Raw genomic sequence first — 16,616 nt, 5'->3', positions numbered from 1 at the left:
AGAAAGCTCACTTAAGCTCTCATATTTATGGCATAAGGTTGTTGGCTTGTAGTCAAATTGCATTCAATGGGAAAGGTATGCAGGAGACTCCTTGTACCCACAACTTTCTTTGTTTCTTGATGGATGAGTCTTGGAAAAGGCACCTGCTATTCATGCGTTAATCGTGTGACCTGTGTTCCAAGCTCATATGCATCAATGCTCACTGTGTCACTCTGTTCCTTTTTGGCTTTTCAGAGAACAGATTGGAACTAGAGAAGTTGTTGGCCTGGCTAGGCTTAGGCCTTTAGCTTCTCTGGAGCCTGCACCCAGCTACCACTAGTTTGGTTAAAGAGTTGAGTGCATCCATCATACTTGATTGGTTTGTTCAGGTACTTTTAGCCAGATGCAGAGACTCTGCAAGAAGAATACATGCAATTCAAAATAAAGCAGTTAGTTACTGGCTAACAGACAGAAGAGCTAGCTAGATTTCAGTGAGCTACTTGTCACTCATGTTAACCTACCCAGTAAATCTTTGCTGGGCAGGCAGGCATGAGAAAAAAGGGGAAGGGTCACTTCCCATGGCTCTCTGGAAAGTATTCCCAGCATCATCAAGTTGCCATCCTCTACCAGCTTCATCAACACTGATAACCAGACACAATGAATCCCAGCTAGTCCCTAGCTAGACTGGCTAGCTTGACCAGGCTTCCTCAGGTGATTTTTCTCTTTAGGATTTTATACCTTTTCATGCTGGTACTTTCCCTGTGAAATCTTTGAACTGCCCACTACCTCATGTCAACAGCCCTACTTCTGTCTCTTTCTTATCTCTCTACAGATGTTCTCACAGCTCTCTCATAGCAACCTGGATCAAGGTTATGCAGCTATGCTATATCAGAGCTGGGACTTGGCTGTATGTACACAGGCAACTAAGTACCTATAAGAGGTGGGGCAAAATTCAGAGCTGTGGTTACAGAGAAAGGGAGTCTCAGGTTTGGTTGGATATCTTCTTCTAGGCCTTTCCAAACTACATTGCTATTATTTGGTATATAAAGAACTCTGGCACCTAACTTGGGACTTTAAATTCTGTAGACACTGTGACACTCAACACATTGCAGTGCCAAGTTCTTCTGTGGATTTACCTTTGTTCTTTTTTTCTGTTTCCATTTCCCCATCTCAAATATGAGAAATATGATAACTTGCTTTTTGAAACACTTTCTGACCTGGCCTGAGAATTCCTTATAGACATCATTCAATAACTTGTTACGGGTTTGGGTACTAATTAGCACTTTGAACATTACTTTTAGATGGCAATGAGTTCATATGTTTGTAAGTCTAGAGCATTTGAAGGATACGCTATTACATTGTTCGTTCTGGAAGTTCTGGATTATGTGGATCAGCATGCAAAAGCAGCATCACAAATCATTGATGCTACACAAATGGAGAGGCAAGAGAGGGCTGAACATCTGTAATATGCAGCAGTGTTGAAACTGATTCAGAAAATGTTAAATGTATTGACACATTTTTAACAGGTATTTCCAGTAGAGCCCTAAAGAAGACATATTTTTCAAACACAAATGAAGGGGCTTAGAGCAGAAAAATGGCTCAATACATTAACTTTAAAATAGCACATGCACAAATTTTGCACCTTGCAAAAAAGACAACCCCTGTCAGGCAGAGACCCCCAGCTGAAGGGCAGGGCAGCAGATCAGCGAACTCCTGCCATCTCTTCCTGCTTTTGGGAAGGTCCTGTGCTTTTGGGAGAGGGTAATTTCACTTTTTGAGCCCTAACCTTCCTGAACGTGGTTTCGGAGAGGGAAAGCTGCGTGCGAGACAGCAGCGCAGCACCATACCAGGTTATGGCCTCAACCCCAAGCCCTGCTGCAGGCGCCAGGCCACCTCCCTCACCCCGCTGCCTTGGCGGCCCCTGCCACCGTCCCAGTTCCCTGCAGCCAGGGCGCGGGGACACCGCAGCCCTGTGGCCAGAGCGCCAGAGGCACAGGCCTTTTGGAGGCACCGCTCCTAGTGCGGTTTCTGGCCAGCTCACGACTGGGAGCCCTGGGAAAGCGTCCGTTTGAGCCAAGCGCCGCGTCTCCGCTCTTCACGGTCCTCTCAGGTCTTTGCCCTGCCTGTCCTCCGCTCCCTCGCTCGGCCACCCCTGCGTCGGCCCCAGGCCCTGCTGCCCCTCCTCGCCCCGGGGCACCGGAGCCGCTCGGGTGCTCGGAGGAGCGGGCAGATGGCGGGCGGGCGCTGCGGGAGGCGGCCCGGCCCGCGCCCTGCCTGTGGGAACGGGCCGCGCTCCCCGCGGCCGGGGGAAATTCCCGAGGCGCTGCTCACCCGGCCCCCGCCAGCCGGGAGCAGGCACCGCCCTGCCCGGGGAGGGACGGCCGCCCGAGCCCTTGCCGGCACTGACCGGGGGGCCGGCGCGTCCCGCCGCCCGTCTGGCGCGGACCGGGCTTCCCGCGTCCCCGAGGGAGCTGCTCGGCGGGTGCGGGTGAGTTACGCCGGTCTCCCCCTGTCGCGGCAGCCCCTCGTTAGCTCCGTAGCCCCCCTTCCCCTCTCCCTCTCCTCCCGCGGGGGGAACCCGGCCGCCCTCGCTGAGGGGAGCGCAGCCTGCTCCGCTGAGGAAAATCCATCCACCCTCTCCACCCTGGCCCCTTTTCTGAAGCGCTCTGGACTTTTGATTTTGAGTTTTAGTCCTTCTGGTGCCCGTTAGCCCTCCTCACGCTTTGCCTGCCCTTTAACCCCCGTTTTTCCAGGCATCCCTGGTCACGGCGGGGGGTGCGGGTGGGGGCGGCGCTTCACCCCTCAGGAACTGCCGGTCCCGGCAGCACCATCACTTGCCGTTCAATTTTAAAGCGTTTTATGACACTCCCCCTGCCCCAACCAACCTTCTCTGCTTTCAGGGTGTCACCGCTTTACTGCAGCGTCAAAGCGGCTGATTTGACCCGAGCAAAAATGGCTCGGGTGAGATACATGGTGGGGTGTGGATGCGGCGCCTCCCAGGTGATTAGGTTCAGTTTTAATGTCTCCTGTTCCTACTACTTCCAGAAGGTGTTGACTTGCCCAGAATGGCAAGCCCAGACCTTTAAGTCCAGCATCATACAGAGAAAAAGTGTTGCTTCTGCCTTCTTTTAAGCAGCTGAAATCTGTTGTTTAGTCTCAAAACTGTCGGAGTAAATGAGAAAACATAAATTCCAGTGTGGTTCCTGCTTTTTTTGGAGTTTGGCTATTCTGTTGATGTAAACTTTTTACCTGTCTCTATTCTAAATATTGCATGCCTGGACCAGACCCTACTCCAGCGGAGTAAACCAGATCCTAGCAATGTTACAAGCCTGAAGAACATGGTAAAATTATTATTCCTGTTGGTGTGAGTCATACCACCATGTTATATGATTCCTTCCCTACAAAAAGCATTTGCTTTCTGGTAGGGCAGAAGCAGTCTTACACAGCTTGTCAAGCATTTTATGTTTTTAGACCCCATTTTTTCACTGTTTAATTGCTTTTATGTTTGGATTCCAGCCTTCATGGGACCATGAAGTACATAATGTTTTCCTGTTTTGGCAAAACTCTTCAGACAATCAACAGCATGCATCAAAGAGATTTCTGTTTATAAAAAAACAGGAGATAAAGCTATGCCTAAGTGGCCAAATGATTACATGCCTATCAGACCTTGATGATAGAAATTACTTTTTTCCATATGCAGCTTTTAAAACTTGTTGCTCTCTCATTGCATCACAAAGGATTATTAGGAGCTTTCAGTGTCTTATACATGGATGTATTTTGTGTGCTAAGTATAATTAAAACCATCTTTAAAATTATTTGGTAGAAGAAAACCTGAGTACAGGGACTAAAGGAAGGATTCTTTCACTTTAGAATTTGCTATCTCAGCTATTATTTTTTTTTTCAGAATTCATAATAGTGCAAATTAAATTTTGTATTAACAGTATGAATTTTATTTTGAAGAGGCATCTATTTAGTTGTAGGATGCTTTGGCAGATGTTACTTTACTGACACTCAATAGGTTTTCAATGGCTTGACACTGTGTTTCCAGTAAAGCTGCCTCAGTTGGATGTCAGCTCTGCACTTCATTTTGCAAGGGATGTACTGGGAATTGCAGGAATCAGGAGAGCAGAAGCACACTTCAGTGCAGAGTCTTTGTACAAACCATTGACTTCAGGCATCCTAGCTCATTTTGGCACTTACCTAGTTATCTGTTTATTTAAGAGGAAAAAAAACCCACCTCTGGAAGACTAACTTGCCTGTGATCTGGCTTACTTTCTAGGTGTGTCTGTCTCTTTGTTGGCTATGGAAAGAAAGGGTTTATTAAGTTTTGGCACTAAACACATCAGTTATGTTAGTGACCTTATACTGCGTGGTATGAACTTGATTTGTGATTCCTATCCTCAGTCTGTCTGTGAAGCAGAGGGAATTAGAACACAGGATGAAAAATATGACATAAATCCAATGTAGTATTGTTACTGCATTTGCCTTGCTGGCAGTCCTCTTCCATGTCGGTTTAGAAAAAATTGTTAGATCAATGGTGTTTATGATTTGGTGTCCTTATCTAATACTGTCCTTAAAATGGATAAAGTTTTCTGGATCCTAGAAGCTGAAAACTTCTTTTCCCAGCCTATGTACAGGCTCTGATTCACTTGAGGATGAGGGTTGTGACTGACAGCTCTTATAAATAAGCAAAGCAAAGGGCACTGAGAAAGGAAAGTTGTACGAAGCGTGATTTGAAATATGTGGCTTTAAGAAGATTGATAGAAAACAGAATGACTCTGCGGTCAGCTATGATTAGACGTTTATAGCAGGGGCTTCCTTTTTTTACACACATGGCTGTTCCTTATACTCCAGCAGTATGTGCCAGCCAATGACTCCTGAATACTATGAGCCTGATCTTGAAAGAGGTTTCAGTTGAATTTTAGTGCTTTAATGCCTTTGAAGAGAGGCTGGACAAAATGTTCATCTTAGGCATGTTTACTAGATGAATAATGAGAAATTTTTTTCCTGTCATCCATGGCATCACAAAAGCATTGGCCTGGGTGAGACTTCAGGGATCATCTGAGCCAGCCTTTTGCTTTGAAGGAGAAATAGTTTACCTGGAGATATATATTTAGACTATTCACAAACTACCTACTGAAGGAGATTTCATCTCTTCCCAAGGTAATTAGCTCCTCTTCTGTCTCCAGCTCTTGAGTGACTGCTCTTGAATTGTCAGGTCTCTGAGCATGCCTGTTGCTGCTGAATTTTATTGCAATTGCCACCAGGTCTCCAAAATGATTCTGTTTTATTGATGTATCTATCAGTACTGATTAATTTCAAGTTAGGCTGGGGAGTCCTGAATCCTTCTGTATCTGTTTTGTCATACCCCGGGTTACATTTTTCCAATGGGAAGGATTAAAAGTAGAGTATACACTCATGAGTTTTAAAAAAAAAAGTGTATCAGTGATCCAGGCTACAGACTGACAAGTCTGCTTTATTTCCCCCATGGATGTTGAATTTTTAGAAATGAGAAGAATACAGTGTAAAATGAAAAATGTGTTGCTCAGCTAACTTCTGTAGCTCTGACAGATTATTTTGTGCCAAATCATCCTCAGTTTATGGCTTAGCATTATCCCCCATTTTATAGAACATTTCGCAGTGTATCCCAATAACGAGATTCATCAGAGAAATTAGAACTGTAACTACTGTTGATAATGATGGCAAATAATTAGAGCTTAGGCGAGTGATTGTTTCCTTCTATTTGGCACTTATGAGGCCATATCTAAATTACTATGTCCAGTTTGGGGCTCACAGTGCAAAGACTGACAGACTGGACTGAGTCTAGCGGAGAGACACTGGGAGGCTTGGGAGGCTGAAGCACTTTAGGAGTCACTGAAGGAGCTGAGTTTGCTTATCCTTGACAAGAGAAAGGTAAGGGCAGCCCTGACTGCAGTCCTATAACTAATGGAAAGTTACTGAGAAGATAAAGCTAAGCTTTTTGCAGAGTTGTACAGCAAAGGGGCAAGAGGGAACAGGTGCAAATTGTAGCAAGGAAAATACAAAGAGAAAAATGATTATATGAACATAAGGAGAATAGAAGAAGTTATTTTATATTAATATAAGGAGAAAATTAATATCTGAATATAAGAAGAATATGAGGAGAAAAAAGACCTTCACAGTGAGGGTGGCAAGCACTGGAACAGGTTGCCCAGAGAAGTTGTAGAATCTCCATCCTTGGAGTTCTTCAAAAGTCAGTTGGGGAAAATCAGTGATTCTGTCATAGACTAGAGAAATTCCGTTGCAAAATTGTCTTAAAGACAAAAGTAGATAGAAAGGGAAAAGTATTCAAATTACACGTCTGCAGTCCATGTTCAAAGTCACTGGCATGAGAACTTCTTGTTCTTACCTGCAATTCATGGAAACAAAGTACACAGGCATTCCATGTTGAAGCATGGTGACAAGACATGACTTCTCTTAGGCTTAAGAAAAAAGTCTGCAGTGATTCATTCTCAGGTTAAGAACTGTGGCATACTAGTATGGTATTCATAATTCTTCAGATTGGCAAATCTGAGCTAAGCTATTCACCAGAACCATGGTCATGATTGTCACTTTTCTTGTGGCATTTGATAGTTGCTCACTATTTCTCAGAGGTAGTACTTTGCCTCTTTTAGGATGATGAATTATTTAGATACCTAAAAGCCTTCCTTGGCTTCCTGTCTTCATTCCTTTTGTTGTTCAATTGTTTTCACTTTTGGCAAGGGTGTAGTTAATCTGTTATCATCATGGGTTTTTATAAAATGAAATTGATAATGTATTGTGTACAACTGTTTTGATTCTTTTTTAATCTTTGTGACAGACACAGATTTTTAAATGATGATTTTATAAAATTAATTATTGATAATCTAGAACAAGTGCTTGACATTAGTCAGTAGTAATTACTGTATGTGATTAATTTGTTAGTCATAGGCATAAAGTTTCTGCATAAATATGATTTAAGTCAAAATATTATATATTAAGGACTGTGTTTCTTTTTGCTCAAATAGCATTTCATTTATTTAAACTCACTTCATATTCTCTTTGTTAGAGAATTCCAGAACTTTTGCCATGAAAACTCTTTGATACCTACAATTGCACACATTATCATAATTTATTATACAGTATTAAACTAGATTATTAACATACTGATTAGTGAAAAGCATTGTAGCTTCCAAAATACATTTATATTCAGATGAACTTATAATGCCTTTTAGTAGCATACAGCATTTGTACTATGCATCAGTAAAATTGGTCTAGGCTGTGCCATTAGTGGACTGACAATGTAAATGACTGGAGAGAGATAGTTAAATTAGATGCTTATTTCAATAGAATAGTTGAGAATGCCTCTTAAGAACAGAAAATTTCTTCCAAATAGGAAGTAATTTAAATAAATAGTCTGATTTGTCATGACTTCCACAATAATTTCCCACTGTATTTAATGTTGGATTTAAGTGATAGATGACAAATTTTGTGTGTCCTACCCAACAAAGATGTTTAGAAAACCAGGAGTCCTGTGAGGCCAGATTTTTGTCATGTCAAGTCAGGAGTTATGCCACTGAACCTAACTGACCGCCCTTGTGTTAAATTGGTTCTTAAAGCAGAGAGTCAACGCCCTTGGCTTTAAAGGCAGTTTTATTTTCATTTTTTTCTGAAAAAGGGCATGCAAGATTTGACTTTGTTTCTCAATATTAATTTTGTATAAATCTGCTAAAGAGTTACCAGAAATGTTAACATAATCTGCCTTGGAAAGACTTCTTGTTGTGTCACTTACTTGCCACTCACTGCTCCATAACAAAGATTCTGTTGTGTTTATTCCAGACAAAACATAGCAAAATATTTTCCCTTTTAGATATTAAATTTCATCAGATGATAGAACAAAGGCTAAACATAGAAAAACTATAACAAAGCAGATTTCCCCAAGTCAGTTCTTGGAACAGTCTATTAGTTGCATATGAATTAGGCTTACGTTCTCAAAAATATTTAGATTCTTTATTAATGTTGATTTTAGTGTTGTCTGAATACTTTTGAGGATGTTGGTATAATGGCAAGAAGGACTGAAGAAGCCTATACATTAGGCAAAGCCACGTTCACCTTTTAAATATGGGGCCTCCATGTTTATGCTCACAAGGAAAAAGTTGGGGCACACTGCAGCAAGGGTGCTTGTTGTGAGCTTGAGCCCTGGGCTGCAGTGCTGCACCCAGGACTCTTCTACAATTTCTGTGTGACCTTTAGAAACTTTGGGGGGAAAAAAAAAAAAAAAAAAAGTTGAAATACTTTTCTTTTGATCCTTTTGAGAAATTCAGAGTTTCTCAAAACCATTCAGTCTAAGGCAAGGTCATTAAACTTCAGTCTCTGTAGCTCTAAGGCATTAAATTGGAAATTTTCTGCTAGGAAGAAATTCTGGAGTGAATTCCTGGCTGTTCTGAAATCAGTAAATGTTCTGTCCTTGTGGGGACAGAAGGTCATCTTGGTTATCTGTCCTGCTAAGCAGTTTCAACTTCTATTGTGAATGCAGTGGTAGAAGGCTTTCTTTATCAGTATTCTACACAGCTCCAGAAATGTAAAGCATGGAAATGAAAAGTTAAGGACAGCTGTATCCATTGTCCTGTTCCTGTTGTTTGGACTCCTGTACCCTCTGTGCATGACTGCTTTTAACCGTACTGCTGCTGAATGTTTACCTCTCCCTTCTGCATGGGGGAATTCGCAGCTTATGAGATCTGACATATGATCAGTCCCTTGGGACTGGGCTGTGCAAGTCAAACAGTTTCAGCCTGTCACAACGTGAGTGTAAAAGCTGTAAAATGAATGCTAGATAGAGCTGTGTGGTGTTTGAGATGATGGTCCTTCTAGGAATGGAACTTGCCAAAACTTTGATATGTGTATTTCGACTCCAGTGTAACTAAAGCCCTTCATATAGTTCTTGGATGCTGGCCAAGGGAGAGACCATGCTTGCCAAAGTCTGCTGGATTCATCAGTCAGGCTTACGCTGAAGCAGAAACCACAAGGCCTTATGTACCTTTATACTTTTTTTCCCCCTTGTTAGGATGGATATCTTGTTATTTGTGCAAGAGGAAAGCCAAAATATATCAGGAGAAACTTTTGTTTTAATATTCCTTAGAAATAAATGGAGGGGAAAGTTTGAAGATATTGTGTCGTTTATTTGTTTAGATTCAACTGATTCTTTTAAGTGTAGTGTATTTTTCCCTATGCTGTGACCAGGTCCTAAAAAAACAAGCAAGTTTTTTCATTCTGTATCTTTCTTTATCCATTCTTCCTCAATTTCTTTTAAGATGCCTGGAGTCTGTGTGGTTGCATTTTTATTTATTTTTTCTGAAATACAGTAATATTACCTGGACTGTTGTCTGGCATGTGTTTCTCCTAAAAGAAACAAATAAATAGAAATGTCTTCTTTCCCGATAAGTCTTGTGCAGGAAAAGGTGGATGAATGATGACTTACTTCATGGTTCTGGCAGTACTGATCCTCCTGAGGACTTGCCACACCACATATTCACAGCAAGGTAAATGTCTGAACATCTGCTTTTTATTTAGAAGGAAGCAATCTACAACAACTGAAGCTTTGGACATGCTCACTTGTAAGTCTCCTGTGATTAAGCAATCTACATGTGTAATCAAGTTATTCTCTTTTGTAAGGTGATGAAGTGTCTTGTATAATTACCTTTTGTAACCCCATAATGCAAAATGGCCTGTTGAATCCATAACTTGCAATGATGCAAAGCCAGAGTGTGTTTATTTACGTTCCCTTGTCTCAAGTTTTTGATCTGTACTCTTCAAGTACGGATCTTCAAGTAATTTATTTCCTCTTTGACAACTTCTATGCTTTTCTATCTCTTCCCTTCCCTTTGTATTTTTTTTGTTTGACTCCTCTATGAAAAAATCAGTGCTTCTGTTGGTTCCTTTTTTGATGATGGCACAGATTTTTGTTTCTTACACTTCACATATATATCCAATACAAAGAAAAAAGCAAATATGCATATTCGAAGGGAATGAAGTTGAATATAGATAACTTTTCGGAAAGGTGTGTGTTTTAAGTACTTAAAAGTACTTAAAAGTACTACTTGCACTCTTGCCACTGGCAATAGCATTGGGCACTACTCCATTAAAAGAAAAAAAAAGAATTAATGTTTTTAATCTACTTTTCTATAACCACCATTAAGAAGGCAGAATTTACCAGACTATAGTCTGCATTATAGAAGTTGTATTGCCTGAATTAAGTTGGTGAAGGAGGGAGAGGGGTGTTTTTTTGTATAAATTACTTGTCATCATACTGAAGGGGATAATATATCTATTTCAGACTTTTAGGTCTCTTTTCAACCTTGAATTCCTGTGTTCACACTCCATTCACTCAAGGTGCCGGCTGCTCAGTTTTGAGACTATTACCAATGTCCCTAGAGTAGCAAAACTTTGTAATGCAGGCAAGTCTAAACAGTTACTATGTTACAATAATTTGGTCACTTGTTTTCACATGCCGTTGTTCAGGAACAGAATTCGTCTCTGTTGTAATCATAAAGCTATTCATACAGTCTTTGAGTTAGCTTTCAAGTTAAAACAAGCCTTAAGATGCCTTGATTATTTAACTTTGGTAGGAGGGGAAGATTGTAACTGGATGCTACATGTACTTCTGCATATCTAAATTATACTACAGAAGTCTTTAAGTCTCACATTGTAACTCAATGTGGCCTTCAAGATCTTGGATATATCCTTAACTATATTGTTTTTTCTGTTGGTACTGTGTATAAGCCCTGACCGGTGATCTAGACTGTCTTATGCCAGGCTCTGAGGAAAACAAATTTCTGTGAGGTTGGCAGTGATATGTCATCTAACTAAAAGGGGGTAGTGGAGGGACACTGAATGTAGATAGAGGGAAAGCAAAACTAACGAGGCCTTTGGTTTTTTGTCAAGTTAATTAAATGCAGCAGGTGAAAATATTGTCCATGGTAAGAAAAGGGATGAGATTTTAGCTTGGGCAAAAAGTCACATGTAGAGAAGAGAGGCAAGCTCATTGTCAATGCAATAGGCATAGTAGTGACACTTGCAATTAGAATTGGCTAGAGAAGGAGCAGAAAAGAGGATAGGGAAATTCGGAAGATACTCAGGGATTTCTTTTAATGGTGCACCCTGAAAAAGGAAAGGGGTTTCTGCCAACAGGCTGGCTCTTCTTTCAGGTGTGTTTGTTTCCTTTCCCTGAGAGTCTTACTTTGTGCTTGTGAGCTTCGTTGAGAGAGTAGCTGGGTCCCTTCCTTTAGGTTTATTTGTGCCGGGCCCATCTGTCTCCCCCAGTTGCTTTAGCACTGCAAGAGGAAAACACAAGAATGGCAAGGGCCAGAGCTTTAGGTCAGCCACCTATTTGCATATGTAAAATCAGATCCCCTCAGAGGCTTGGTAAGTGGTGCTTCATGTAAATGGATGATGAATGTAGAGGTGAGGTGCACCGGAAAATTAACAGCTAAGATTATATGCTGGGGAGGAACAACATTACAGTCAATTCCTTAGCATAAGTGGGATTTTAGCAGCCTTTATCTTGTTTTGATGGTGAAGTCTGTAGAATGTTGGGAGATGAAGTGCATCTTGTCATACCTTCCTAAAATAACATAAGATACACTGCTTCCACAGTTAATTTTATGGCTCACTTTGTTGCTTTGGTTGTTCTGGCTCTTTGCCTGGTCAGTCCTTGGCAGTGAAGCCAACAAGATTTCTGTTTTCCAGTAAAACCTAAAATTGCTGCTCCCCTGTCATTTAGGCAAGTGAAATTTATCTACAGGCCTTCCGCTTGGTTTCAGGCATCTACTAGCTGTGATGGGTGCTGGGTTTCCTTATGGTAGTATAAAACTGATAGCCGTTATTTTTCAAAAGCAACTGTCAAGCAGCAGGTATGTTTTTTTTAAGGACCACGTCATAACCATAGCCACAAAAGAAATTTTACTTCTGCACTTGAAACATATTTTTGTTTACCTTACAAAATACACCAATGCTGTCAAATTCTGTTTTAATGGATTTTACACATGTTCATATTTTTCCACTAATTCTGTGTTAAGGCTGCAGTAAAAATTGGTAGAAGGTACATGTGCATATATGTGCATGTATACTTATTTCTCAAAAACTTTTTTAGGATACCACAGTTCTATTTATGAGACCAAATGTTTGAACCATGAAACCTTGATTTCTCCCTCCAAGTGTATCTGAAGGAACCTATGCCAGTAGTTTCCTCTGGATTGAAAGCATGCGTTTTTCATTTTGCTTTGATTTTGATTACCTTTTAAAATGGAATGGATTAAAATTATAACAACAGAGTTTGTAGATGATTTGCTAAAAGAGAAACAACCATTTCTTTCAGCAGTTTTTTATAAGCTGTTACTAATGGTACCAGATATACATGCCTCCATTTATTCTTTAGTTATAGGCTGGACTTGTATAAACAACTAAGCGGTATCAGTGTCTGTATTCTCATAATTAATAAATAAGCTTATAAAGTATTATTTGCTTCCTTTGAGGGATCAGGGATTGCTATAACTGTTGCTTCTCTTGAGCCTTTCCTTTCCTGCAGTTAATGTAAAGATCTGTACGTAGGGAAATGATTGCACAGAAGTTACAGCAGAGCAGGCACCACAGGATAAGTTGCAAAGTAGTTTGGATATCTGATTGCTTCCAGAAGCTTCTATCAAAATGTAGATTCTCAAACTAAATTTCCTGAATGCTTGCATTTCTGCCACTAATAGTCTGTAACAGTGTCAGATAATCATTGGGTCAGTGAGTGAAGCACATCTGGGAGAAATGACTGGACGTGACAGTTTTGTGGGAAGAAGCTGCTGAGGTCTCGATCCATCATGTCCCTGAGGACTGTGGCTGTAGTGGGGCAGGAATGGCCAGAATGAATTCTGTTTTGTTAGAATATACAGTTATTTCTGTGATTTCTTTTCTGTGTCCTGGTCAATATAAGCATTCTGATTGTCATTTGTAACAAGCAGAGGCGTCTTGGAAAGCAACCATGACAAAAGAGAAAGCCTGGTTACTTGGCCATTTCAGTTCCCTGGCTTCGGTAACAACCAAATCAAGTTTAGGTTCTTTTTTTGCTCTTTGTTTATTTTTCAGGAATGAGAGAAGATGAAGATCAATGGGCACTGTATTTCATCTCTTCCAAGAGTTAGGTTTTTTTTGGGAGGGGTGACAGAGCAAACATTTATAAAGAGGGACCACTTCTAAGGTGATCTGTAGTTTTCAGTAAGCTAGCCTTAAGTGGACTTCCCTTTCCTCACACCAAAAGGGACCTCAGCCTGACTTTTAAACTTTATTTTATTCTGGGAATTAACTCCAGACCCACAAAAAGATGGAGCTGCCATTATAACTAGGTGTCTACTTCCAGCTGAAGAATCCACAGCCCTGACTAAAGTACCTAAGCTCTATGTAGAGCAACCAGGAATGCGCCTAATACTAGACTATCATCTGAGCTAGCTAGTGGAGGGAAACATCCTATTCAAATACTTGACTTGCATTAATTAGTTTAGTGTTAATTAGGTTAGAGAGCAAAATTGAACCTAGATTTTCTGCCCTGATGATGAGAAGGCTTGCTGGGGATTAGGATTTCTTGGGATTCAGTCCCTGTTAATACATTGTTATTTCTCTTCATAAGATTATGAAGGGATGGATCAATATTTCCATAAAGTAGCTAGTAAATTGAGGGCATGAAGAAATGAAGTGGTGCACCCAATGTCAGGGGCAGCTATTGAGTAGAATTGGGAACCTCATTCTAGCCTGCTTTCGCCTTAAGATTAAAGATGATCTTTGCTTTTGACATCAACAGCATGGGTCTTGATCGCTTTTATTTTCTTCCTTCAGAACTGTCTAGTGTGGAACCTGTTTTACATCTAACCATTGTTGTTTCAGATCTGCTTTGTAACAGCTAAACATTAATATTTTTGTGTTCTTTTTGTGCTCCTAGAATCCATCCTGTTTCCAGTAAAGCACCTTAACATTTCCAAGGATTTGGCTCTTCAGCGACTGCTTGTGGAATGGGATGTTGACAAGTCAGCGCATGATGCTGAGCTGGTGATGTCTTTTGAAATACAAGTCCGTCGAACAGATGAAACCACTACTGTGTGGACAGTAAGTATATGTTTAAAAAAGGTATATTAGTTATTTATGATACAAAGGAAGCTAAAGGAAAATGAAATGTTCAGATGCATATGCAGATAGTTTTGCTGTGTAGGTTTACAATTTACAGCACAGTATTTACAAAACTGTACTAGAAATACGTTCATATTTCATAGGTGCCAGACTTGGTCTAACATTATGCCCAGTTTCTGTGGAAAAAAAAAAAAAAAAAAAAAAAAAAAGTAGGCTCAGATGAAGAAGTAATTTCTATTATGCCTTGCATATCCTTATTGAGGCGTTGTGGTGGGTAGACCTAGGAGATCTGATTTTCAAGACCTCTGTTTCACTTTCACTATGCAGGTTCCCCAAGTGGCCTCCCAGAAACATCCCTTCCATTACTCCTAAAGACAGCCTGTTTTTTTATAGCATGATTACTACCCTTAACTGGGGACTAGTGAACATGAGTCATGTTGCTGCAACTCCTCTCACCTTGTGGAACAAAAGGTCGTCTCAGTGAGGGTGAAGCCGTTTAAGCCCTGTACTTGGCCTTTAGCACCATTATCTTATACCCACCTCTTCCAGTTAAGGAAGAAGTAGTGATGCCTCTTTTGCAGAGTCCCTGTGCTGCTAGTTTTCCTTAACACCTAAACCAGCCAAATTTTCTGAAGAGGTGGAGATTACCAAATCATAGGCTTAGGCCTACTCCTGATGTTTTCTCCAGTTTGTGACTTCAGTGTGAGAGTTTTTGTCTCCAAAGAAAATTTCCTCTCCTTTGGATCTGAGAATCTTTTGGGAATTAATGCATGTTTTAGGGGTATTATAACCTATTATGAGTCATCTGCTGACTGAACCGTGGAAGAATATGAAATGCACATGTTAAAACTCAGTAAAACTGGCGAACTGCTCTAGCTCATTTAAAGCTGCTATTTGTGAGAAAGTAGGTAAAGCAGAGAAGGGCTTATTTTTCTGAAACCAGAAGTCAATAAAAGAAGATGGGCACTGTTAAGAATCAAAGCTTTCTCAGATCAGCCAAGTTGTTAGTATTTTGTTTCTAAGTCTGTAGAACCACATCTTCCCTGCAGATGAGCTCTATGGAATTCAGAAGATTATGACTACTTGATACATGGGGTAGGATTTTTAACATCCCATGAGTAGATCTAGCCAAGTCAGAAACTGGGGCCATACAGCTACAAACAAGTAAGTGGGGTTTTTTTTGAGTATCCTTCCAACAAACTCTTATTAACTTGCTGGAAGAAAGAATGAGTTTTTCGAATCCAAGGACATAGTCTTGTCTGTTAACTATAATAAACATGACAAGGGAAATAAACAGGGTATTTGTGATGTCACTACCAGACAGAAATGTATTTGCTTCTGTGTTTTTCTGAAGAATGTGGTCCAATAAAGAAAGTGAGCCTGCTCATACCAAAGCATGGACAGTCTATCTTCCAAAGCAGTGACTGCATTCCTCAGTGCTATAACTGAGAAATTAAATTGTAAACTGATTGCAGAGTGTTTCTCAGTGGTGATATTATGAAAGTGCAGGTGTTGCTGATGGAAAGCAGTAATAGAGAGCAGTTCTCCAGCTGTCAGTGTGAGCCAAGGGCTCTGGTGCAGCACAGATCTGTATGCTGAGAATCTGGTAAGGTTGCTTGAAGAAGTACTGAAATGTATAGAATCATAGAACCTTTTCGGTTCAAAAAGACCTTTAAGATCATCAAGTCCAACTGTTAACCCAGGACTGCCAAGTCCACCACTAAACCATGTCTCCAAGCACCACATCTACAAGTTTTTTTAGATAGCTCCAGGGATGGTGACTCAACCACTTCCTTGAGCAGCCTGTTCCAGTGCTTGGCAACCCTTTTGGCGAAGAATTTTTTCCTAATACCCGGTCTAAACCTCCTCTGGTGTAACTTGAGGCTGTTTCCTCTTGTCCTGTCGCTTGTTACCTGGGAGAAGAGACCCACCCCCACTTGCCTGCAACCTCCTGTCAGGCAGTTGTAGAGAGCAGTAAGATCCTTTCTGAGCCTCCTCCTCTCCAGGCTGACCCCCCCCAGTTCCCCCAGCCGCTCCCCACCAGCCCTGTGCCCCAGCCCCGGCACCAGCCCCCTGCCCGTCTCTGGACACGCTGCAGCCCCTCTGCGTCCCCCTGGCAGTGAGGGGCCCAACCTGAACACAGGAGTCGAGGGGCGGCCTCGCCAGTGCCCAGTGCAGGGGGACAGCACTGCCCTGGCCCTGCTGGCCACGCTGTTCCCCGGCACCAGCCAGGATGCTGCTGGCCTCCTTGGCCACCTGGGCACACGGGGGGCTCATATTCATGTGTTCTGTTCTAAAATGTATTAATAATTACAGATGATTACTAGAATTTTTTGAGCCATTTTTTCCTGCTTCTTATGGACTGTCATGCCAGGGAAGATTCACACTTGGGTTACATTTTCATCTGTCTGTGTGCCTACATGGTGCCCAGGTTAGTTTGAGTTGCTGTGCCGTGTATTGGTGCAGCTCATTTAGCGCCC

The 16,616-nt window shown here is 41.4% G+C and overlaps 1 protein-coding gene across 4 annotated transcripts in view; it reads left to right on the top strand.

Annotated features, from left to right (window-relative positions):
- Positions 1-2,312: 2,312 nt before the first annotated feature.
- The window catches only part of OSMR (oncostatin M receptor), a 35,380-nt gene continuing 21,076 nt past the window's right edge, over positions 2,313-16,616 (top strand). For 2 of the 4 annotated variants that reach the window (XM_055790239.1, XM_055790237.1), the window contains exons 1-3: positions 2,314-2,467; positions 9,419-9,515; positions 13,952-14,115. In XM_055790239.1, coding sequence (XP_055646214.1) covers positions 9,443-9,515; positions 13,952-14,115 — 237 coding nt within the window. In that variant the 5' untranslated portion in view covers positions 2,314-2,467; positions 9,419-9,442. Of the gene's footprint in view, positions 2,468-5,010; positions 5,143-9,418; positions 9,516-13,951; positions 14,116-16,616 lie in introns of all 4 variants that reach the window. The other 2 variants (XM_055790238.1, XM_055790240.1) reach the window with 2 other exon arrangements.

The sequence above is a fragment of the Falco peregrinus genome, chromosome Z, assembly GCF_023634155.1.
Source record: "Falco peregrinus isolate bFalPer1 chromosome Z, bFalPer1.pri, whole genome shotgun sequence".
NCBI classification, from domain to species: Eukaryota; Metazoa; Chordata; class Aves; order Falconiformes; family Falconidae; genus Falco; species Falco peregrinus.
This window is presented reverse-complemented; position numbering and strand designations above follow the sequence as displayed.